The following is a 27,141-nucleotide window of genomic DNA, read 5'->3' on the forward strand; positions in this document are numbered from 1 at the left end:
TGCATAAGGCCTACTACGTGGTTCATGTTACTCAAATAGGACTATGTGAATATTAAATATGTTCATCTAAATCTTTTCTGATCTTCATTGACAGTATTTTCAGTATGAGTTGTAGGTTATAAAAAAGAGAGGGTTTGTGAAGAGATGGCTGGGATATGCCATGGAGACGCAATGCATTCCTCTTGAATGAGTGGTGACAAAGGGATGACAAATGCTAGTAGCAAGTGATCTGGCATAGATAGAACAGGCAGAGGAAAGGGAGAGTTGGGGGAAAGTGTTGGTAAGCTACTCTCTCTTTCTCTTTCATCCCCCTTTCTCTGTCACCACAGCAACATGCCTGGAAGGCATTAAAAAGAGGGTTCATCACTGACAAAAACAACAGAGACGGAGAGAGTGAGTGAAGGAAACTGAGATCAAAATAGACATTGTGTGTGTGTGTGTGTGTGTGTGTGTGTGTGTGTGTGTGTGTGTGTGTGTGTGTGTGTGTGTGTGTGTGTGTGTGTGTGTGTGTGTGTGTGTGTGTGTGTGTGTGTTAGCGTGTGTGTTAGAGTGTGTGTGTTAGCGTGTGTGTGTTAGAGTGTGTGCATGAGAGAAGGGGTGCGAGGAGGAGAGAGTAGGGCTGTAGACCTACTGTGGTTTTGGAAGAATATATATAGCATTTTCTCCAATGAATTTGAACTTTAGTGAGAACTAATCACAAGATGCAAAGCATTTAGTATTCCCAATGACAGATTATAGAAACTCACATTAGGGAGACTTAAATCCCCACTCACATCACCAAAACCACTTATGAAAATTACACCCAAGATATGATAATAACCGTTATAATAGGCCTATAGAATTTGCATAGTTAATCAAACACAGTAATGCCTAAAACAGTGAAATTAATTGTGTTTAAACCCACCATCGAAATTAAACAGGTTAATTAAAATCTCTCTGAATTTTGGAAATTAAACACACGCCCGCATCACACGCAGACGCGCGCATCACACACACACACACACACACACACACACACACACACACACACACACACACAGTGGTGGCGGGGTTGGGCAGAGTGAGCGCATCTTGTCCATCAGAGGGCGGGATTGTAGGAAACTGGCGCGCAGTGCGTGGGTGGTTTGGAAGCGGTGGCAGATAGAAACTAGACACTAAATTCTTCCGCTGCTCTGTCGTTCGCTGCATACTTTACGTATATACTTTCATTGCGGAGAATAAACTAACGTCCGTGGGCGTGGCGTTTGGCTGGAGCAAGGAGTCTGGGTAGCAAGGCAAGGTAGACACCTCAAAGTCTCAACTGACAGTCTGAGCTGAGGCTAATTCAAAATGACAAAGTAGACTATCGTCAAAACGAAACGGGAACCCAATACTAACAGAAGGATAATGTGAACACATTTTGAGAAACTTCAATGCCAGCTGTGCTTGACCAACAAAGACGAAAAGATAGTATTGAGATATGTTGAGGAGAATTGCAGCATCTTCTCGGCTCAACATGGGACTACAGTTGTCAATTGTGGGAGCCTAATTTGCCGTATCACTTATTCTTATTACACTACTGTTTTCGGTCAGTGGAGAGGAATAGGGAACATAAAAGTAATAGCCTACTCAAAGCACGGTGACTTCAACGTGCGCAGCAGGCAAAGTAAGTACAAATAGGGTTGGGGAGAATGCCCAAATGGGATTCTTCGCGTAATGGAATTAGAATTGAAAAACACGTAAACCAAGCCAAGTACGCATATTTGTCCTTCCCAAAGGTTGCTGGAAACTATTCAACTGCGTTGTTTTGACCGCTGGGATGTTGTGAGAGACCCACTGTTTGGGACGGCGGAAACTGAGAGCGAAGAAGGTAGCCTAAAAAGAACGAGGAACAGTGGGATTATGGCTCTCGCAACGGTTTCTCTCTGTCTAATAGCGCTCGCCTTTACAAACTTGCACCTGACGCGAGCCAACGACCGACATGCCGTCTATTGGAACAGCTCAAATTTACAGTAAGTAGGCTACAAGTATAGTACAGTACACTATTATCTTTGTTTTCTTTGTTGCTATGGACCTAAACCGACGACAGGTGTCAGTATGAGGAATTGATCATCCCCTAACTAAATGTTACTATTTTAGAGAATTTACAGGTGAATGTATGTATAAATCATTGTTAAGTGTGTGATGAATGCTGTATTCCCCCCATCCCGAAAATGTGCATTGCAGAATTTGCCCATTTCCAATAACGAACGCACACACACACACACACACACACACACACACACACACACACACACACACACACACACACACACACACACACACACACACACACACACACACACACACACACACACACACACACACACACTATAGCCAATACCAGGCAATTGTGTTGCCTTAATGTTCCTTTCCACCATGTAAGCAGGCACCTGGTGTTCTATATGAATATTTAATTAATGTGGCCAACTCAGTTGTCACTGTCCATCTCTTACTCCACAGTGACTCATATCTGTCATCTATGACCCCCCCCTCTCCCACTCTCTCACAAACACTCAATCCTCTCCATCTGACTGCAATCCATTTTGATATTGTCTGCTTTCTTTGTCCCCCCAAAGGTGGTGCATCCATAAGGCTAGGGAAAGCTATTTCATATTGAATTAAGTTGCCAAAATGATGTAGCCTAATTATCCTAATGTCTATACAGAAATAAATAAAATCATTCAAAATAGGCTACTACACCAGAAAGCATGATTTGGCCACAGAGCTTTTTGAAGAAAAAACGCTGTGGGTTGTTTTAAATCACACAGCCTACAGTCGAAAGGGCCCGCAATTTGGGCAGCGGGCACGGCAATTACCAAATAGATGATACTTGAGTTGCAACTGTCAATGAAAAGCAGAGAGACCCAGCCAAACATGTTGCATCATTTCTAAATACAATCGCAGAATAACATAGTTTGGAAAGCAAATGGCTATTACTATAAATTGAAGACAGTGAAAAGACTCTAATCTGTCTTTAGTTATCAAAATGCTCAACTTAATTGAGCGAACACCTGCCTATCTTATTGGCACCAGCGGAGAGTATCAGCCATATCCCCGGTAGTGCTGAGCGATTAGTGCTTTTTGAGGGGGGTTCGTTTTCAGTTAGATTATGAAAAAATGTTGGTTTTTGCAATTTCTTTAGACATTAAATGCTCTATGCATTATGTGGGTTGAATGCTGTAACAATTAATACAATTAATAGAAGTCCCATGATAGTAGTGACTGCTCCATTACTGCATATCACTTATTTAACTATCATTTATTCACATTACTTTAATAAAATATTTGTTTTATTTGATTACTTTATTATTTCATTCCAAGTCAGACTGGACTAAGGTAAGTGGGCGCGCAATGGATTATGGTCATTGTAGTTAATTATCATGTTTTCGGTGCTAAAATATTTGGAATATTGGTCTGTTTGAAACTACAACATAACACAGTTCAGGCTTGATCTGATTTATCTCGACAGAAACTGCACATCGAGATCACAGAAAAAAAAATGTACAAAATGGAATTCAAATAATTGAACTGGCATCTTGTCAAATGGTTGTTTAAAAAATGAAAAATAACCGACATTTCGGTTAATCGCTCAGCACTAATCCCAGGTGAGTGTGCGTATTCACTGTCTTTATTATTGGGTCAGGGACACTTGAAAGTTAGTTTTTTAACAATAATTTACTCCTCCAGGTTAGATGGACGTCATATCGTATTTGCGTCTCTCTTTTTCTTAGGCCTATTAGATGTTTGCAGAAAACATAGTTTTTATTGATCTGTGTGTCAGTGTCAGCAGAGTAGGCTACCCTGTCATTTTTGTCATATTAAAAAAGGATTCTGCTAATGTCTCCAGTAATATGAAGTGTAGTAGAATTACATGAAATGTGTTTATTAAAGGCCACATTTTGCCCCTGCAAAGAAACATAGGCTATCTGATATAGCTTATAGTCTAGCCTACTCTACGCCTGTCACGTCCTGACCAGTAAAAGGGGTTATTTGTTATTATAGTTTGGTCAGGACGTGGCAGGGGGTATTTGTTTTATGTGGTTCAGGGTGTGTTTGTGTATGTGTTCATGTAGAGGGGGTATTTGGTTTATATGGTTCGGGGTGGTTGTTTATGTAGAGGGGTATTTGATTTATTAGTCCAGGGTTTTGGTTATTGTTCTATGTTAGTTTTTCTATGTTCTGTCTAGGTGTTTGTATTTCTATGTTTTGGTAATGGGGATTGGGGCCTTCAATTGGAGGCAGCTGTCTATCGTTGCCTCTGATTGAAGGTCCTATATTTAGGAGTGTGTTTTGTCATGGGAGTTTGTGGGAGATTGTTGCTGTGTATAGCTTTGTGCCTTACCGGCCTGGTCTTTGTCGTCGTGGTTTTTGTATACATGTTTATTTTGGTTTTCCTTCTTTATCCTTTAATAAAAGAAGATGAGTATACATTTTCCCGCTGCGTCTTGGTCTAAACTCTACGACATCCGTGACAACGCCACTACGCGCTGCATTGATTTAATTTTTTTTGCGAACAGTGATTGAGTTATATTACTAGCCTAAATTATGACTAGCCAATCTAATCATCACAAATAGGAATAGTAGGCTATCTGACATAAGTCTGCAAATGTGAGGATGCATGGAATGCTTTGTGGTAAAGGTGAATTTCTATGGTGAAAATTTGCTTCCCCAAACTTGAAACCCACACTCCGTCTATGCCCCCCCCTACCTCCCACACACACATGCAAAAACAAACGCACACTGCACACTACACACACACACACACACACACACACACACACACACACACACACACACACACACACACACACACCCCACCCCAGAAACCTGCCCCTTTCTTCCTATTCTTCTTCTATCTCTCCTTGGTCATAACAATCCTACTACAGTAGGTAACTATACTGTAGGTAAACATCTGCAGACCTCTAACTCAATACCTCTGCAGCAGAGATCGATGGGGTATCTGGTGCCTTTGTCCTCTCATTAGTTATCCATCTTTCTCACATTCTTTTATCTTCTACCCTCACCCCGCTGTTGCTCACTTTCTCTCTCTCTCTCTCGCTCTCCCTCTCTCTCTCGCTCTCTATTTTTCTCTTTCTATCTGTTTTCCACCTTTTCGTTTTGTCCATTTATATTCACCTCAGACACTGGCCTATCTCCTGTATCTCCTCTCTCTAGCTCATACTTGGTTATTTACCTCTCTCTTTCCCTTATTTTTCTACTCTCTCATGGCCAGCCTGTCCCCCTCAATTTCTTTTTTTGTTGTTGTGTGCATCTCATTACCGCCCCCCCATCTGCTCTTGTTTCCTCATTCACCTCCAAAACCCAGGCTGAGTCCCAAATTGCACCCTATTCCCTTTATAGTGCACTACTTTTGACCAGGGCCCATAGGGCTCTGGTGAAAAGTACACTATATATAGGGAATAGGGTGCCATTTGGGAGATATACTCAGATGGAAAGATATCAAAGATAATTACATATATACAACAGAGTTGTTTGAATGCAAACTCAGAAATATTTCATATAACTCAGTCTGGGTATGTGAGGCTTGAGATACTCAAGGTATCTCAATCACCTCTGGTGTACCCAACCAACAGTGCTAACGAACACCTAGTCAAATTCCAACTAGCCCTGGTTGTGATAGCAATTATGTATGTAAATTTGAATCTCAATAGAGGAGGCATATTAAAGGAGAATCCTTAGCAGTACCAGCACATGTTCAAAGTGTTGTGAGGGTTTTGCAGGTTTGTGCGTGTCACATTCTGTATTAGTATTATCTATCATTGTTAATTATTCATTTGGTGTGTGTTCTATGACTTGCACAGCGTGAGGAGTACGCCCAGGCATTGTATGGGATAATCATTCATCAAGTCTTGGCACATCAGCACCTTAATATAACACTTATATGAATATATTTTCATTAATATATTCCAATGATAATACGTGTATCCGTGTGGGGCGATGTGTGTGTGTGTGTGTTTGTAAAAAAGAATCCCCTCCTCCACATTGAGATAGGAATCTGTAAAATAATGCAAAAATTGACCCAGTTTGCAGGTAGCAGACAAATCCACAGAGGCTATGGCAGGAATACTGATAAGCGATCAAGCCTTATAGGCCGTAGGCTTTAGGCCATTTCAGCATCGTTGGTTCATCTCAAATGGCACCCTATTCCTTATATAGTACACTACTTGTAAACAAAGCACTATGGGCCCTGGTCAAAAGTTGTGCACTATATAGGGAATAAGGTGCTATTTGGGATGCAACCCCTGTCCACATCCTGCTGCAGGCCTCACTTACCCACCTCAGAATTAGATACTACCTCAGGGGGAACAGGGAGGAGCCGAGGCCAGGGCAGAGGGCAAGGGACCAGGGGCTTTCAGGGCTGAACTCTGGGTGATGAGGCCTCGCTGTTGGTTGTACCCTTGAGCGAATCATTCAGCCCAGATGGCTACAGAAAAAATCCAGCTGTGAAAAATGGGATCACATGAAAACCAAGCTGTTTGTGCTAAGGCCATGAAAACAGCTTGCTATGGGTTTTATTCTGATGAAAAATTCACATTTACCTCTTATTTTACCAGGTAAGCTGACTGAAAATACATTCTCATTTACAGCGAAGACCTGGGGAATAGTTACAGGGGAGAGGATTAATGAGCCAATTGGAAGCTGGGATGATTAGGTGGTCATTAGGTGGTCATGATGATCATGATTTAGCAAGGACACAGGTTTACCCCTCTACTCTTACAATAAGTGCCATGGTATCATTTTTGTCAACAAAGAGGCAAGACACCTGTTTAACGTCCCATCCGAGCAATGTCCCCAATCACTGCCCTGGGGAATTGGGATATATACAGTACCAGTCAAAAGTTTGGACACACCTTCTCATTCAAGGGTTTTTCTTTATTTTAAACTATTTTCTACATTGAAGAATAATAGTGAAGACATCAAAACTATGAAATAACACATGGAATCATGTAGTAACCACAAAAGTGTTAAACAAATCAAAATATATTTTATATTTGAGAATCTTCAAAGTAGCCACCCTTTACCTTGATGACAGCTTTGCACACTCTTGGCATTCTCTCAATCAACTTATCCCAAACTATCTCAATTGGGTTGAGATCGGGTGATTGTGGAGGCCAGGTCATCTAATGCAGCACTCTATCACTCTCCTTTGTCAAATAGCCCTCATCAGGTGTGTTTTGGGTCATTGTCCTGTTGAAAAACAAATAGTAGTCCCACTAAGTGCAAACCAGATGGGATGGCGTATCGCTGCAGAATGCTATGGTTGCGAAGCTGGTTAAGTGTGCCATGGATAAAAAAAAAATCACTGACAGTGTCACCAGCAAAGCACCGCCACACCATCACACCTCCTCCTCCATGCTTCACGGTGGGAACCACACATGCAGAGATAATCCGTTCATCCACTCTGTGTCTCACAAAGACAAGGCGGTTGGAACCAAAAATCTCAAATTTGGACTCATCAGACCAAAGGACAAATTTCCACTGGTCTAATGTCCAAACTTCCGGAATGCTTACAAGGCCCTCCTCCACCCTCCTTTCAGCAAATCTGACCACGACTCCATCTTGCTCCTCCAGTCCTATAGGCAGCAACTCAAACAGGAGGCACTCGTGCTTCAAAGTATTCAACGCTGGTCTGACCAATCAGAATCCACACTTCAGGATTGTTTTGATCACGTGGACTGGGACCTGTTCCGGGTAGCTTGCGAAAATAATCTAGATGCGTACACAGATACGGTGACTGAGTTTATAAGGAAGTGTATAGGAGATGTAGTACCCACTGTGACTATTAAAACATACCCTGTTAGCAGTTGATGTTACTCTTCAATAACACAGACCCAAAGCAAATCAGGGGGAGAAAAATTGTTTTATTCAAAGAGGAGATGTTATGCTGAGAGGTAGATGTTCATTCTCCCCTGTCCTCAGTGATTCTCTTCTGTGATTCTCTCCACAGAACAAAGGGACAGGATGTACTTTTTAACCCAGCCCTAACCTGTGGTTGGCCAATTAGTATTCCTTGCAATAAAACTGGGCCAATGGCCAAATAAGAAGTATCTGATTTCAGGTTCAATGTATAAACAATTTCGACCAATGAGAACTTGCCATGTAGCTATGAGTCCCGGAATGAAATTCCTCCCATGTCTCTGACCCATTGATCATTAATCCCTTATTACAGAAAAAACACTATTTCCATTGATCATTCCCTATTGACCGTTAGTACACTATTGACTTCTTGTCCTCTGCGTTGTGTTTTTATCTTCAAAATATTCTTACACTCTCCCCTAGACCATTTTCAAAATGAATATACTTAAAATGTTATTTTAGAAAACAATAAAAAGCATGAAAAAATAGACTGTATAAAAAACATTAGCAGTAAGCATAAAATTATTCACATTAAACACCTTGCATTTCTATAAAACACAAAGGGCAGATTTCACTTGCTATTGCAATAAGAAATAGATTTCAAACAAAGTTATAGAAAATAAGTATTAACAGGTGTAATGATGATGTCCCTTACGATTCCTACTGTATTAGGAGGAAACTCACAAAAAAAAGAATTGTCAACAAGACAATAATATTCAATCGTCCTATTCGCAAGGTAATCATTCACCAAGTCCCTTGAAAATGACCAGCTCTTCCACACTGGTATCAGTCCCACATAGATAACTATTATACATTATGTTCTGACAGTCTGCCAGTAGTGAGGAATTCTTCTTCCGTTCCACTGGTTGATAAGGACTTCTCTAATGACACTTCACTGGTGATCTTATATAATTTCAAGTACAGTCCTTGGGTCAAGGAATATAGCTTCAGATGGTAGATTCTCATAACCTGTAACGAAGGAATCAAAAAAGTGAAAGTAACATGTCCTGATTTCAAGAGAAATTAATATTTCACATAGATTTTTTTAAGTAAGCATGTCCTGATTTTCAGGAAAACTTTGGACATTTCACCTTAGATATCCCTAATATGTGGACTGCGGTGTACAACAATAGAAGCTTATCAGGTTCTGATCATCTTACTATGCTTCTTCACCCAAGATTGGCCCCCGACTGCTAATCAATCAGTTCTTTATTCTCCAGGCTCCGCTTTGCCATCAAAATGGACAACCTTGCAATGAGTGACATGTATCCATCGTGATTTTCCCTGGACTTTTACTGCTGACCTCGTTATGAGCAAAACTTGATAAGGACCTTCCCACTTTGGCCTTAATATGTCTGTTACATATTTTTTACCATCACCCACTGTCCTGGTACTACGTCATGTCCCCCCTCGGGAGTTATTCCCCACGCCTCTTTTACTTGTCTGTCTGTTTCCCCTACTGCATTAGAGAGTTGTATGCAATAGTTAAACATTGTGTCACTCATAAAGTGTACGTCTGCTTTTCTCAAATCTCAAATCTACTATCACATTGTCCATTGTAGTAACTGCCCAACGTGCCTTCCTCACACCCCCCTCCACAATACTTGAACCGTCTGTGTATGAGATAAACTCAGGGTTTTCCAACAGATGACTCTTAGTAAACCCATCAGAGAGCGATCCAAAACCAACTCACAACAGTCATGTTCAAGTAATGTGGTATCTGGAGGAAGCATCAGAGTAGCTGGATTACATGGTATGATGATGTTAGGAGCCTCCAACACAGCCGACCATTTGTTCCAATGAGCAGCTGTGACCTGTGCAGCTCCATTCATTGTCAAAGAGTATGAGCAGCATGTCGGCAGAATCTTTAATCACTTCTTTAGTAGCATCAATAGCTTCCTTGCTAATTGGATATTGTTTTGTAAAAACCACTATTTCCATTGATCATTCCCCACTGACCGTTAATACTCTATTGACTTCTCATCCTCTGCGTTGTGTATTTATCTTCAAAATATTCTTGCATCCCTAATCAGAAACCGTGGATAGACGGTAGCATTTGCGCGAAACTGAAAGTGCGAACCACCACATTTAACCATGGCAAGGTGACTGGTAATATGGAAGAATATAAACAGCGTAGTTATTCACTCCGCAAGGCAATCAAACAAGCTAAACGTCAGTATAGAGATGAAGTGGAATCACAATTCAACGGCTCAGACACAAGACGTATGTGGCTAACACAGTGCCACCGACGCGGCCCACTACCAAGGACTGTGGGCTCTCCTTCTCTGTGGCAGACATGAGTAAAACATTTAAACGTGTTAACCCTTGCAAGGCTGCCGGCCAAGACAGCATCCCTAGCCACAATCCTCAGAGCATGCGTAGACCAGCTGGCTGGTGTGTTTACGGGCATATTCAATCTCCCTATCCCAGTCTGCTGTCCCCACATGCTTCAAGATGGCCACCATTGTTCCTGTACCTAAGAAGGTAAAGGTAACTGAACTTAATGACTATCACCCCGTAGCATTCATTTCTGTCATCATGAAGTGCTTTGAGAGACTAGTCAAGGCTCATATCACCTCTACCTTACCTGCCACCCTAGACCCACTTCAATCTGCTTTCCGCCCCAATAGATCCACAGACAATGCAATCGCCATCACTCTGCACACTGCCCTATCCAATCTAGACAACATGAAAACCTATATAAGAATGTTACTTATTGACTATAGCTCAGCATTCAACAGCATAGTACCCTCCAAGCTCATCATTAAGCTTGAAGCCCTTGGTCTGAACCCCACCTTGTGCAACTGGGTCCTGGACTTCCTGAGGGACCGACCCCAGGTGGGGAAGGTAGGAAACATCGTTCCCACTCTGCTGATCCTCAACACTGGGGCCCCATAAGGGTGCATGCATCGCCCCCTCCTGTACTCCCTGTTCACCCATGACTGCGTGGCCAAGCACGCCTCCAACTCAATCATCAAGTTTGCCGACGACACAACGGTAGTAGGCTTGATTACCAATGATGACGAGACAGCCTATAGGGAGGAGGTGAGGGCTCTGGGAATGTGGTGCCTGGAAAACAACCTCTCACTCAACGTCAACCAAACAAAGGAGATGATTGTGGACTTCAGGAACAGCAGAGGGTGCACCCCCTTATCTACATCGATGGGACCGCAGTGGGGAAGGTGGAAAGCTTCAAGTTCCTTGGCGTACACATCATTGACAAACTGAAATGGACCACCCACACAGACAGTGAAGGGAAGAAGGTTCAACAGAGCCTCTTCAACCTCAGGAGGCTAAAGAAATTTGTCTTGTCACCTAAAACCCTCACAAACTTGCACCGCAAGGCTCTCCAGAGGGTGGTGCGGTCTGTCCAACGCATTACTGGGGGCAAACTACCCGCCCTCCAGGACACCTACAGCACCCGATGTCACAGGAAGGCCAAAAAGATAGTCAAGGACATGCACCACCCGAGCCACTGCCTGTTCACCCCGCTATCATCAAGAAGGCGAGGCCTTTACAGGTGCATCAAAGCTGGGACCGAGAGACTGAAAAACAGCTTCTATCTTAAGACCATCTTACTGTTAAACAGCCATCACTAGCACATTAGAGGCTGCTGCCTATAGGCATAGACTAGAAAAAACTTGCCACTTTAAGGAATGGAAGACAAGTCACTTTAATGTTTACATATCTGGCATTACTCATCTCATATGCATATACTGTATTCTATACTATTCTATGGTATCGTAGTCTCTTAATAATGTTTACATATCTGGCATTACTCATCTCATTTGTATATACTGTATTCTATACTATTCTATGGTATCGTAGTCACTTAATAATGTTTACATATCTTGCATTACTCATCTCATATGCATATACTGTGCAACTCATCTCATATGTATATACTGTATTCTATGCTATTCTACTGTACCTTAGTCCGTTCCGCTCTGACATTGCTCGTCCATATGTATATAGTCTTAATTAATTCCTACTTAGATTTGTGTGTAGTGGGTACATGTTGTGTAATTTGTTAGATATTACTGCACTGTCGGAGCTAGAAACACAAGCATTTCGCTACACCCGCAACAACATCTGCTAATCACATGTATGTGACCAATAAAAATTGTATTTGCTCGTGTTTTTTGGCCCAAGCAAGTCTCTTCTTCTTATTGGTGTCCTTTAGTAGTGGTTTCTTTGCATCAATTACAGATACCCCAAAACACTACTTAAATAGTACTTTAAAGTGTTTTTATTTAAGTACTTTACATCACTGCGTCTCACGAAGACACAGCGGTTGGAACCAAAAATCTAAAATTTGACTCGTCAGACAAAAAGGACAGATTTTCACCGTTCTAATGTCCATTGCTCGTGTTTCTTGGCCCAAGCAAATCTCTTCTTCTTATTGGTGTCCTTTAGTAGTGGTTTCTTTGCAGCAATTTGACCATGAAGGCCTGATTCACACAGTCTCCTCTGAACAGTAGATGTTGAGATGTGTCTGTTACTTGAACTCTGTGAATGATTTATTTGGGCTGCAATCTGAGGTGCAGTTAACTCTAATTAATTTATCCACTTCAGCAGAGGTAACGCTGGGTCTTCCTTTACTGTGTCGGTCCTCATGAGAGACAGTTTCATCATAGCGCTTGATGGTTTTTGCGACTGCACTTGAAGGAACTTTCAAAGTTCTTCAAATTTTCCCGATTGACTGACCTTCATGTCTTAAAGTAATGATGGACTGTTGTTTCTCTTTGCTTATTTCAGCTGTTCTTTCCATAATATGGAGTTGGTATTTTACCAAATAGGGCTATTTTCAGTATACCACCCCTACCTTGTCACAACACAACTGGCTCAAATACATTAAGAAGGAAATAAATTCCACAAATTAACTTTTAACAAGGCACACCTGTTAATTGAAATGCATTCCAGGTGACTACCATGAAGCTGGTTGAGAGAATGCCAAGAGTGTGCAAAGCTTTCATCAAGGCAAAGGGGGGCTACTTTGAAGATTCTCAAATATAAAATATGTTTTGATTTGTATAACACTTTTCTGGTTACTACATGATTCCATATGTGTTATTTCATATTTTTGATGTATTCACTATTATTCTACAATGTAGAAAAAAATCAGAAAAACCCTTGAATGAGTAGGTGTGTCCAAACTTTTGATTGGTACTGTACCTCGAAGAAGAAGTACCCTGATTGCAGCCGTCGGAGTTGCAGCACCGTTAGCTACCTGCTTCCATCTCCATTAGAAAGAGTTGCTCTCAGCTTTCACTCGCAGCGGCGTGCCCAAGCCAACATGCTACAGATGTCCCTGCTAATGGCTGACTGAGGCAGGAAAAATCACACGCAGGCCATTAAATCATCTTGCATCTGAGGCCATCTGCCAATTAGAGAGGGGAGATGTGGAACATCTTGAGGATTGCATAGGACCGGTGGGGGAAATGCCGCGAAGAAGTCACTTCTCCTCTGGCGGCCCGCACTCCTGTCTTCTCCTATCAGGTATTGGCCTTGCCACTGACACAGATTAAGTCCTAAATGGCACCCTATTCCCTGTGGACTCTTGACAAAAGTAGTCCACTATGTAGGGGATAGGGTGCCATTTGGGAAGCTGCCACAGACCGTAGCCTCTTAATTGGATGTTCTGTGTCAACATGATCAAAACTATAGTGTGGCTTTCACTCACTCCCAGTGTAGCTGCTAAGGATCTTAACTTAGCAGGAGATCAGGGAACAAAAGCTGCCGGTCCTTTGTATAGGCGTAGGAGGGAATAGCAAGGAACCTGTGGTGAAAATGTGGCACACCTTACTGTAAAATCGGCCTACCATCGCCCCCTTAAAAAGTTGAAAGATATTTCTTCACCGGTGGAACCTCAGTGAGTTATTGCTCAATGTGTGTTCATAGTACCACATGTTGTGACCCCGATTTAAGACCTGAAATTAAGTCTGTTAGGACCCGAACCAAATGAAGACAAAAAAAACACTTTCAGCGCATCCCGGACTGCCTGGTTGGCTCACCATATATGATGTTACAAAAGAAATGATCACCTTGTGGAGCGGAGCTGCTGTCTTACTCAACCGCCCCACTGAGGCTGTGTGGGTGGAGGACCAGCAACTTAGAGGTGGCGCTGTGTGGTGGTAGAGAGGGGAGCCCCAACACCCCTGCTGACAAATAGCTTCCCTGACTGAGAGTAGGAGGCGTGGGGCTCCTCATGATCAATGTGGAGCGGAGCTGCTGTCTTACTCAACCGCCCCACTGAGGCTGTGTGGGTGGAGGACCAGCAACTTAGAGGTGGTGCTGTGTGGTGGTAGAGAGGGGAGCCCCAACACCCCTGCTGACAAATAGCTTCCCTGACTGAGAGTAGGAGGCGTGGAGCTCCTCATGATCAATGTGGAGCGGAGCTGCTGTCTTACTCAACCACCCCACTGAGGCTGTGTGGGTGGAGGACCAGCAACTTAGAGGTGGTGCTGTGTGGTGGTGGAGAGGGGAGCCCCAACACCCCTGCTGACAAATAGCTTCCCTGAGAGTAAGAGGCTCCTCATGATCAATGTGGAGCGGAGCTGCTGTCTTACTCATCCGCCCCACTGAGGCTGTGTAGGTGGAGGACCAACAACTTAGAGGTGGCGCTGTGTGGTGGTAGAGAGGGGAGCCCCAACACCCCTGCTGTTGAGGTTTCTGATGTTTTCAGTGAGATATACAGTGAGGGAAAAAAGTTTTTGATCCCCTGCTGATTTTGTACGTTTTCCCACTGACAAAGAAATGATCAGTCTATAATTTTAATGGTAGGTTTATTTGAACAGTGAGAGACAGAATAACAACAAAAAAATCCAGAAAAACGCATGTCAAAAATGTTATAAATTGATTTGCATTTTAATGAGGGAAATAAGTATTTGAGCCCCTCTCAATCAGAAAGATTTCTGTCTCCCCGGTGTCTTTTATACAGGTAACGAGCTGAGATTATGTCACGTCCTGGCCAGTATAAGGGTTAATTGGTATTGGAGTTTGGTCAGGACGTGGCAGAGGGTATTTGTTTTATGTGGTTCAGGGTGGTGTTTTGGGAAAAGGGCGTTTGATTTAGTATGTCCGGGTTTTTGGTTTATGATCTATGTTTAGGTAATTCTATGTCTAGTCTAGGTAGTCTGTGTTTCTATGGTTGATTAATTGGGGTTGGGACTCTCAATTGAAGGCAGGTGTTTTCTCTTTGCCTTTGATTGAGAGTCCCATATATTAGGGTGTGTTTGTGATTTGTGGGAGATTGTTTTTGCATTGCGTGTTTTGTGAGCCTGCAAAACTGTCATTTGTCGTGCTTATTGTTTTCTTGTTCTCGTGTTCAACGTTCTTTAATAAATTAAGAAAATGAACACCAACTCTACTGCGTATTGGTTCACACTTTCAGACGACGATTTCGCTATATCATCGGATGATGAAGAAGTTCGTGACAGATTAGGAGCACACTCTTAAAGGGAGTGCTTCTAATTTCAGCTTGTTACCTGTATAAAAGACACCTGTCCACAGAAGCAATCAATCAATCAGATTCCAAACTCTCCGCCATGGCCAAGACCATAGAGCTCTCCAAGAATGTCAGGGACAAGATTGTAGACCTACACAAGGCTGGAATGGGCTACAAGACCATCGCCAAGCAGCTTGGTGAGAAGGTGACAACAGTCGGTGCGATTATTTGCAAATGGAAGAAACACAAAACAACTGTCAATCTCCCTCGGCCTGGGGCTCCATGCAAGATCTCACCTCGTGGAGTTGCAATGATCATGAGAACGGTGAGGAATCAGCCCAGAACTACACGGGAGGATCTTGTCAATGATCTCAAGGCAGCTGGGACCATAGTCACCAAGAAAACAGTTGGTAACACATTACGCCGTGAAGGACTGAAATCCTGCAGCGCCCGCAAGATCCCCCTGCTCAAGAAAGCACATATACATGCCCGTCTGAAGTTTACCAATGAACATCTGAATGATTCAGAGGACAACTGGGTGAAAGTGTTGTGGTCAGATGAGACCAAAATGGAGCTCTTTGGCATCAACACAACTCGCCGGGTTTGGAGAAGGAGGAATGCTGCCTATGACCCCAAGAACACCATCCCCACCGTCAAACATGGAGGTGGAAACATTATGCTTTGGGGGTGTTTTTCTGCTAAGGGGACAGGACAACTTCACCGCATCAAAGGGATGGACGATGGACGGGGCCATGTACCGTCAAATCTTGGGTGAGAACCTCCTTCCCTCAGCCAGGGCATTGAAAATGGGTCGTGGATGGGTATTCCAGCATGACAAGGACCCAAAACACACAGCCAAGGCAACAAAGGAGTGGCTCAAGAAGAAGCACATTAAGGTCCTGGCCTAGCCAGTCTCCAGACGTTAATCCCATAGAAAATCTGTGGAGGGAGCTGAAGGTTCGAGTTGCTAAATGTCAGCCTCGAAACCTTAATGACTTGGAGAAGATCTGCAAAGAGGAGTGGGACAAAATCCCTCCTGAGATGTGTGCAAACCTGGTGGCCAACTACAAGAAACGTCTGACCTCTGTGATTGCCAACAAGGGTTTTGCCACCAAGTACTAAGTCATGTTTTGCAGAGGGGTCAAATACTTATTTCCCTCATTTAAATGCAAATCATTTTATAAGTTTTGACATGCGTTTTTCTGGATTTTTTTGTTGTTATTGTGTCTCTCACTGTTCAAATATACCTTCCATTAAAATTATAGACTGATCGTTTCTTTGTCAGTGGGCAAACGTACAAAATCAGCAGGGGATCAAATACTTTTTTCCCTCACTGTATATGGAAAAACGACTGGGGGAGATGGGGAGAGGGAGAAAGAGAGAGAAACACACAGAGGGAGACAAATAGAGATGGAAGAAGATGGAGGAGAGGCAAAGTGCGGAAACAGTATTGAGAGAAAGGGGTGGGTGGTAGTGATGGAGAACAGGGAGTGCCGGTGGAATGATGGAAAGTGTGCCAAGAAGGTAGAGAGAGGGAGATTATTTTTTTAGATGGAGAGAGAATGATTGAGAGACCCAGGAGAGAGAAAGAGGTGGTGAGCTTTTGCGGAAGTGAAAGTTATTTGCCGAATATGCTGTGGCTGCTGTTTCTTCAGAGATGATACTTATGGGAGGTGACCCGTGCTAATGTGGACACACGCAGGGTTATTCATGTGGACCAGTGCTCAGAGACAATAGCAGCGGCCTGGCCCTATGCATCATTGTGCAGTGCAGTGCGTGAGACACAAGCAGATTTGCTAGATGATTACATGCATGGCTGTCTGCCTGGCTCGCTCTCTGAACAGTCTCGCCAATTTTACATACAAATGCATCTTACTCACTGGCATTCAATTTGTTCTTTTCCACATTCGTCATGCCACTGTGCAACGCAACCGTCTCAAACAGCATTAGATATTTTTCAAGTATTTCTTTCTTTCCTGACTTGTAGTTGATGTCTGTAGTGCTGAATGGGAATCTGTGAGCAGCGCTGACTCAAAAGTATACTGAATGACCTTCAATACTGAATGAAATTCTATGGAAATATTTCTGAATTAATGTAGCATGTTTATGCTAATTCAAAACAGTTATCATCTTGTCTTCACATTCTATTGACTTTCCAAAGCCGTTAAAGACCCACAGAACTGTTAGCTTAGTGATTCGTATTGTCTCATTTTCTCTTTGTGCAATAGGTTGGCACAGGTGTCAAAAATACACATATAAACGACAGTCTTCGCATTGGAAAGCTGTTTTCTTAAGTAATGTTGGCTGGTATGAGTCCTGCAAAATGCGTGAAGAAAAGCAAGCTGAAAGGATATTTAAAGTCCCAAACTACACCCTATTCCTTATAAAGCACTTATAGGACCACAATGGAAACAAGTCTTCTGACTTTTTTGTGTATAGTGTCTTCTGCAATTTTTGTTATATGTATCTGTTGCTTACTGTAACATAAAAGAGAAAACACTTGTTTTCAAATAAAATAAAATGTAATTTATTGGTCACATGCTTCGTAAACAACAGGTGTGGACTAACAATGAAATGCTTAATTATGGGCCCTTCCCAACAATGCAGAGAGAATGAAAATAGAGAAATAATAGAAAGGTTAAACACGTAATAATAAAAGTAATAATAGATACACAGTTAGTAATGATAACTTGGCTATATACAAGGGGTACCAATACCAAGTCAATGTGCAGGGGTACAGGTCATTGAGGTAGATACCTGTACATATAACTAACTAGGAATAAAGTGACAGAGCGTAAACAGCAGTGATGACTCAAAGAACTTTGTGCAAAAAGGGTCAATGCAGATAGTCCAGGTAGCAATTTGCTTAATTTATTTAATTATTTAACTCTTTAGCAGTCTTATGGCTTGGGCGTAGATTCTGTTCAGGGTCTTGCTGGTTCCAGACTTGGTGCATTGGTACCGCTTGCCGTGCGGTAGCAGAGAGAACAGTCTATGACTTGAATGACTGTAGTCTTTGACAATTAGGACCTTCTTCTGGTACCGCCTGGTATTGAGGTCCTGGATGGCAGGGGACACGGCCCCAGTCATGTACTGGGCTGTCCGCACTACCCTCTGTAGCTACTTGGCGTCGGATGCCAAGCAGTTGCAGACAGTGTCACAACCAAAGCACCCCCACACCATCACACCTCCTCCTCCATGCTTCACGGTGGGAAAAAATCCGTACACCTACTCTGCGTCTCACTGGTGGTGGAAAAAGTACCCAATTGTCATACTTGAGTAAAAGTAAACATACCTTAAAAGTAAAAATCACCCAGTAAAATACTTTTGTTTTAAATATACTTAAGTATCAAAAGTAAATGTAATTGATAAAATATACTTAAGTATCAAAAGTAAAAGTACAAATTGTTTCAAATTCCTTATATTAAGCAGATCTTTTTAATTTACAGATAGCCAGGGCACACTCCAACACTCAGACATAATTTACAAATGACGCATTTGTGTTTCTTGAGTTTGTGAGTCCCCCAGATCAGAGGCAGTAGGGATTACCAGGGATGTTCTCTTAATTAGAGTGTGAATTTGACCATTTTCCTGTCCTGCTAAGCATAAAAAATTTATCAAGTACTTTTGGGTGTAAGGGAAAATGTATGGAGTAAAAAGTACATCATTTTCTTTAGGAATGTAGTGCAGTAAAAGTAAAAGTTGTCAAAAATATAAATAGTAAAGTAAAGTACAGATACCAAAAAAAAACGACTTAAGTAGTACTTTAAAGTATTTTTAATTAAGTACTTTACACCACTGCGTCTCATGAGGACATGGCGGGTTGGAAGCAAAATCTCAAATTTGGACTCATCAGACAAAAAGACAATTTTCCACCAGTTTAATGTACATTGCACATGTTTCTTGGTCCAAGCAAGTCTCTTCTTCTTATTAGTGTCCTTTAGTAGTGGTTTCTTTACAGCAATTCAACCATGAAGGCCTGATTCACGCAGTCTCCTCTGAACAGTTGATGTTGAGATGTGTCTGTTACTTGAACTCTGTGAAGCATTTATTTGGGCTGCAATGTCTGAGGCTGGTAATGATAATGATCTTATCCTCTGCAGCAGAGGTAACAATGTGTCTTCCTTTCCTATGTCGGTCCTCATGAGAGCCAGTTTCATCATAGCGCTTGATGGTTTTTGCGACTGCACTTGACGAAACTTGAAAGTTCTCAAAATTTTCCGAATTGACTGACCTTCATGTCTTAAAGTAATGATGGACTGTCATTTCTCTTTGCTTATTTGAGCTGTTCTTGCCATAATATGGAGTTGGTATTTTACCAAATAGGGCTAATTTCTGTATACCACCCCAACCTTGTCACAACACAACTGATTGGCTCAAACGAATTAAGAATTGAAATGCATTCCAGGTGACTATCTCATGAAGCTGGTTAAGAGAATGCCATGTGTGTGCAAAGCTGTCATCAAGCTAAAGGGTGGCTACTTTGAAGAATCTCAAATATGACATATATTTTGATTTGACTAACACTTTTTTGGTTACATCATTTTGATGTCTTCACTATTATTCTACTCTAGAAAATTGTAAAAAGAAAGAAAAACCCTGGAATGAGTAGGTGTGTCCAAACCTTTTACTGGTACTGTATCAGGACATGATTTTTTTACCGTTAGCCGTATAGTTTTGACAATATCACAATATTATTTTTGCGCTTGTTGGCTGTACCTTCACCAAAACACATTTATTTCCATGACCAGGGCTCAACATTAATGCTAGTTGTCTTGTCATGAACAAGTCAAAATAATAGTTGGACAAGAAGAATGTAAGTTTCAAGTTTTAATGTGTACAGTGAAATGCATTTCTTGCAATCTCTAAACCCAACAATTCAGTAATCAATATCAATATAGTACTAAAAATAGCATAAGGTAGAGCAAGAACACACAAGAAATAAAAATAAGAAATAAGAAGAACACGAGAACCGTACAAACGATATACGAGCATAGAAATGATATAGATTTAAGTTGTCCAAATAGACAGCTAAAAAAAAAAAAAAAAACACAAAATCACAATATCAAACAATTACTGCGATCCGAATTGGATCAGAGAGGCCAACAATAATTTTCTATATTTTTTCATATACAGAAATAAAAGAGCCTACATGTAAGAGTGTAGGTGATATGCATATTTGCTACAGCCTCATGTCCAAACTGATGCTGAGGGAGGCACCAGAAAATGAGGGAGGCACCAGAAAATGTAACCAAACTTTAAGGAGACTTTAATTACATAAATATAGGCTAAACGCCAGTAATGTTTGACAAATATAATGAATGATAACATCAACGTCTAAAGACTTGACTCTGGCAACATACTCGGGGCACAGTTCGTTCATATCAAATTATCACAAGACCAGAGAGAGCACAAAAAGCTTATTTCTCTCAAATTTTGTGCACAAATTTGTTTACATCCCTGTTAGTGAGCATTTCTCTTTTGTCAAGATAATCCATCCACCTGACAGGTTTGGCATATCAAGAAGCTGATTAAACAGCATGATCATTGCACAGCTGCACCTTATGCTATGGACAATAAAAGGCCACGTTAAAATGTGCCTTTTTGTCACACAACACAATGCCACAGATGTCTCAAGTTTTGAGGGAGTGTGCAATTGGCATGATGACTGCAGGAATGTCCACCAGAGCTGTTGCCTGAGATTTTATGTTCATTTCTCACCCATAAGCTGCCTCCAACATCTTTTTAGAGAATTTGTCACTACGTTTAACCGGCCTCACAACCGCAGACCACGTGTATGGCGTTGTGTGGACAAGCGGTTTGCTGATGTCAACATTTTGAACAGAGTGCCCCATGGTGGCGGTGGGGTTATGGTATGGGCAGGCATAAGCTACGGACAACAAACACAATTGCATTTTATCAATGGCAATTTGAACGCACAGAGATACTGTGAAAAGATCCTGAGGCCCATTGTTGCGCAATTCATCCGTCCCATGTAGCAAGGGTCTGTACACAATTCCTGGAAGCTGAAAATGTCCCTGTTCTTCCATGGCCTGCATACTCACCAGACATGTCACCCATTGAGCATGTTTGGGATGCTCTGGATCGACATGAACAACAGCGTGTCCCAGTTCCCGCCAATATCCAGCATCTTCGCACAGCCATTGAAGAGCAGTGGGACAACATTCCACAGGCCACAATCAACAGCCTGATCAACTCTATGCGAAGGAGATGTGTCGCGCTGCATGAGGGAAATTGTGGTCACACCAGATACTAACTGGTTTTCTGATCCACACCCCTACCTTTTTTATGTATCTGTGAGGAACAGATGCATATCTGTATTCCCAGTCATGTGAAATCCACGGATTAGGACCTAATGAATTTATTTAAATTGACTGATTTCAAATTTCAAATCAAATGTATTTATAAAGCCCTTCTTACATCAGCTGATATCTCAAAGTGCTGTACAGAAACCCAGACTAAAATCCCAAACAGCAAGCAATGCAAGTGTAGAAGCACGGTGGCTAGGAAAAACTCACTAGAAAGGCCAGAACCTAGGAAGAAACCTAGAGAGGTATGTCGTGACGTTGTATTAATAAGAGCGTCTGCTAAATGACTTAAATGTAAATGTATTAGTTAATGTGACGACTGTTGCTCATCGAATGATTAACGGTTTATAATTGCGTGATTAAATGAATTAAGCAATGAATCAAGCAATTATTAACTCATCAACCTGGGGCACCATGGGAACAGTATTTTGATTGAGTTTCTATTTCCCAAATTAACTCAAAGGATATCAGAATATCGATTTTACAACAGTCGCTAAATTAATCAACCTCTTGTCTCATGTCTGAACGTCGCATAATCCGGGAATCTGCACGGACCCGGGTCCCACCAATGAGTTTACCACACCAATCTTAGTTGATTATTTATTTACTAGCAAGCTAAAATGATGATAAAAATACACATACACAAAACACAGTATAGCTATTGATTAGGACTTAGTATAACGGGCCAACACACTATGGCACGTGTTACCCAAGATGGGGATTTAGAAGAGAGAGAAACCAAGAAAGTACACGAGAGAAATATACATTTGGGTTCATTTGTCAGCCATGCTTATTTACATTTACATTTCATTTCAGTCATTTAGCAGACGCTCTTATCCAGAGCGACTTACAGTAGTGAATGCATACATTTCATACAATTTCATACGTTTATTATTTTTATTTTTTTTTCCCTGTGCTGGCCCCCCGTGGGAATCGAACCCACAACCCTGGTGTTGCAAACACCATGCTCTACCAACTGAGCTACAGGGAAGGCTAGCCTTGCCCCGAACTGCCGCTCTTATGGGTCAGAATATAATGATGTAATTACGTGTTGCAGGTCTCAGGTGGGAAGCTCCGCGTGGGTCGTTTAGGCTTCTCAATGACGCACTTCTCCGGCGCAACTCTCTGGTTGTCCTCACGATGTCAGTGTCCTTCTTGGCTTAGTGGTCTGATCCCTCGCGGTCTTCTGAGGACAGACAGCTCTGTAGCTCAGAGCTCACAGCTTCGGACTCGAACGGTGTAGATACCACGATTCAATGGAGAGTGGAGGCTGGGTGGTTCGGCTTGAATTCACCCGCTTAGACACTGCTACTCGTCCGTAGCTCGTGTAGAAAAAGATTTCTTTGTCTTCAACCTTGTTTCGTTTTGGGGTTCGTTGACTTCGTTAGACCTTCGCTGCAGCTTGGGGTCAATTAGTCTGATATGTTAATTCTTCACTCTCCTGTCTTATACCCTAGGGTCAGAAGTGGGCGTAACCGCCTTTAGGGCAATTCTCTGGGCGGACCAAGTTAAGGGGCAAGGCCTAGATTTGACTAAAATCCTATTTTAGACACTACCTTCAACTCTCATCTTTACCAAAACATTCTCTTTGATTTGGATATTTTCCACACAACGAACAATGTATAAACATCAGGCATATACTGGGAAAACTCTTAAAGGTACAATGTTTTCATAATAACGTCATCTCTTAACCTTTAATAACAATTCAAAAGTTACATACATTTTCATATTCCACCTCTCGTCATGACCACCATTGTGGCTGACGGAAACCATTGTTCCAAAGTCCCTTTATTGCATGTTTAATGTTCTGAGGCCAGTTCTCCATAGTGAGAGGACAAAGGAATTTCTCAGTGGCCTAAGGTTTATTATGGGCGTGAGGTGTCATAAAACCCCCCACATCTTCAGACCCCTAGATCTCTCCTCCTCTGTTGGGGGTTTGGGAGATAATCTGTAGGGTGGTGGTCTCCTGTACCCTGACCTGATCAGGACAGTCATGACAGGTACCAGGCTATGAGGGGTGGCCAGTCCTCTTCTGGCTGTGCCGGGTGGAGATTATAACAGAACATGGCCAAGATGTTCAAATGTTCATAGATGACCAGCAGGGTGAAATAATAATAATCACAGTGGTTGTAGATGGTGCAACAGGTCAGCACCTCAGGAGTAAATGTAAGTTGGCTTTTCATAGCCGATCATTCAGAGTATCTCTATCGCTCCTGCTGTCTCTAGAGAGTTGAAAACAGCAGGGCTAGCACTGGAGTAATATGGTCAAATTTTTTGGTTCTAGTCAAGATTCTAGCAGCCATGTTTAGCACTAAGTGAAGTTTATTTAGTGCCTTATCTGGGTAGCCGGAAAGTAGAGCATTGCAGTAGTTAACCTGTTGGGGCTAACCTAGAAGTGACAAAAGCATGGATTCATTTTTTTGCATCATTTTTGGACAGAAAGTTTCTGTTTTTTGCAATGTTACGTAGATGTAAAAAAGCTGTCCTTGAAACAGTCTTGATATCTTTGTCAAATGAGAGATTAGGGTCCAGAGTAATGCCGAGGTTCTTCACAATTTTATTTGAGACGACTGTAAAACCATCAAGATTAATTGTCAGATTCAACAGAAGTTTCAACAGAAATCTCTTTGTTTCTTGGGACCTAGAACAAGCATCTCTATTTTGTCTGAGTTTAAAAGTAGAACATTTGCCGCCATCCACTTCCTTATGTCTGAAACACAGGCTTCCAGCGAGGGCAATTTGGGGCTTCACCATGTTTCATCAAAATGTACAGCTGTGTGTCATCTGCAGAGCAGTGAAAGTTAACATTATGTTTCCGAATGACATCACCAAGAGGTAAAATATATAGTGAAAACAATAGTGGTCCTAAAACAGAACCTTGAGGAACACTGAAATTTACAGTTGATTTGTCAGAGGACAAACCATCCACAGAGACACACTGATATCTTTCTGACAGATAAGAACTCTGCCAGGCCAGAACTTGTCCGTGTAGACCAATTTGGGTTTCCAATCTCTCCAAAAGAATGTGGTGATCGATGGTATCAAAAGCAACACTAAGGTCTAGGAGCACGACGACAGATGCAGAGCCTCGGTCTGATGCCATTAAAAGGTCATTTACCACCTTCACAAGTGCAGTCTCAGTGCTATGATGGGGTGTAAAACCAGACTGAAGCGTTTCGTATATATTGTTTGTCTTCAGGAAGGCAGTGAGTTGCTGCGCAACATCTTTTTCAATTTTTTTGAGAGGAATGGGAGATTCGATATGGGCCGAAAGTTTTCTATATTTTCTGGGTCATGGTTTGGCTTTTTCAAAAGAGGCTTTATTACTGCCACTTTTAGTGCATTTGGTACACATCCGGTGGATAGAGGTCCAGTATGCAGCTTGAAGGTTTAGAGGCCATGATTATTTTCATCAATGTGTCAAGAGATATAGTACTAAAACACTTCAGTGTCTCCCTTGATCCTAGGTCCTGGCTGAGTGGTACAGACTCAGGACAACTGAGCTTTGGAGAAATACACAGATTTAAAAAGGAGTCCGTAATTTTCTTTCTAATTATCATGATCTTTTCCTCAAAGAAGTTCATGAATTTATCACTGCTGAAGTGAAAGCCATCCTCTCTTGGGGAATGCTGGTTTTTAGTTAGCTTTGCGACAGTATCAAAAATAAATATTGGATTGTTCTTATTTTCCTCAATTAAGTTGGAAAAGTAGGATGATCGAGCAGCAGTGAGGGCTCTTCGATACTGCACGGTACTGTCTTTCGAAACTAGTCGGTGGACTTACAGTTTGGTGTGGCGCCATTTACATTCCAATTTTCTGGAAGCGTGCTTCAGAGCTCGGGTATTTTCTGTATACCAGGGAGTTAGTTTCTTATGACAAATGTTTTTTGTTTTTAGGAGTGCGACTGCATCTAGGGTATTGCGCAAGGTTAAATTGAGTTCCTCAGTTAGGTGGTTAACTGATTTTTGTACTCTGACGTCCTTGGGTAGGCGGAGGGAGTCTGGAATGGCATCTAGGAATCTTTGGGTTGTCCGAGAATTTATAGCACGACTTTTGATGATCCTTGGTTGGGGTCTGAGCAGATTATTTGTTGCGATTGCAAACATAATGAAATGGTGGTCCGATCATCCAGGATTATGAGGAAAAACATTAAGATCCACAACATTTATACCACAGGACAAAACTAGGTCCAGAGTATGACTGTGGCAGTGAGTAGGTCCGGAGACATGTTGGACAAAACCCACTGAGTCAATGATGGCTCCGAAAGCCTTTTGGAGTGGGTCTATGGACTTTTCCATGTGAATATTAAAGTCACCAAAAATGTGAATATTATCTGCCATGACTACAAGGTCAGATAGGAATTCAGGGAACTCAGTGAGGAACGCTGTATATGGCCCAGGAGGCTTGTAGCTATAAAAAGTGATTGAGTAGGCTGCATAGATTTCATGACTAGAAGCTCAAAAGACGAAAATGTAGTTTTTTTTGTTAATTTAAATTTGCTATCATAAATGTTAGCAACATCTCCGCCTTTGCGGGATGCGCGGGGGATATGGTCACTAGTGTAACCAGGAGGTGAGGCCTCATTTAACACAGTAAATTCATCAGGCTTAAGCCATGTTTCAGTCAGACCAATCACATCAATATTATGATCAGTGAATAGTTCATTGACTATAACTGCCTTGGAAGTGAGGGATCTAACATTAAGTAGCCCTATTATGAGATGTGAGTTATCACAATCTCTTTCAATAATGGCAGGAATGGAGGAGGTCTTTATTCCAGTGAGTTTGCTTAGGCGAACACCGCCGTGTTTTGTTTTGCACAACCTAGGTCGAGGCACAGATACGATCTCAATGGGGATAGCTGAGCTGAAGCCATGAGAAAGTTATCCGGCGGCAGGGACTTTCGAGGGAATTTATACTACTATCTGTACTTACTGGTGGCACAGATGCTGTTTAATCCTTTCCTACACTGAAATTACCCTTGCCTAACAATTGCGTCTGAAGCTGGGCTTGCAGCACAGCTATCCTCGCCGTAAGGTGATCATTCTCCTGTATATTATGAGTACAGTGACTGCAATTAGAAGGCATCATGTTAATGTTACTACTTAGCTTCGGCTGGTGGGGGTCCCGACGAACCAAGTCCAGATAAAGCATCCATAGTGAAAAAGTTGAATGAAAAAAAGTCAAGCGAGGGAGTAACTAAAAATATAAACGGTATTTAAAAAGTAAAAACCGTAAAGTTGTCAGGTAGCAAAGTAAGGTTAGCAACAAAACGCACAGCAGCACGTAAACAAGTCTACAAGTTGTGACCTGAAATTTCCTTATATGAACTGTAACTCAGTAAAATCGTTGAAATTGTTGCATGTTGCATTTATATTTTGCTGCAGTATATTTAATAAATAAAATAATAATAATAATAAAATAAACCTAATTGTTTAAAAGCATGTCTTTGAAGCATGTCTTACCT

General features: G+C 41.8%; 1 protein-coding gene across 1 annotated transcript in view; it reads left to right on the top strand.

Moving 5' to 3' along the window:
* The first annotated feature begins 1,066 nt into the window (after positions 1 to 1,066).
* The window catches only part of LOC106588171 (ephrin-A3), a 103,930-nt gene continuing 77,855 nt past the window's right edge, over positions 1,067 to 27,141 (top strand). Inside the window, exon 1 of the mRNA XM_014176893.2 lies at positions 1,067 to 1,991. Coding sequence (XP_014032368.1) covers positions 1,882 to 1,991 — 110 coding nt within the window. The 5' untranslated portion in view covers positions 1,067 to 1,881. The remainder of the gene's footprint in view (positions 1,992 to 27,141) is intronic.

Source organism: Salmo salar, chromosome ssa27 (assembly GCF_905237065.1).
Source record: "Salmo salar chromosome ssa27, Ssal_v3.1, whole genome shotgun sequence".
Taxonomy (NCBI): domain Eukaryota; kingdom Metazoa; phylum Chordata; class Actinopteri; order Salmoniformes; family Salmonidae; genus Salmo; species Salmo salar.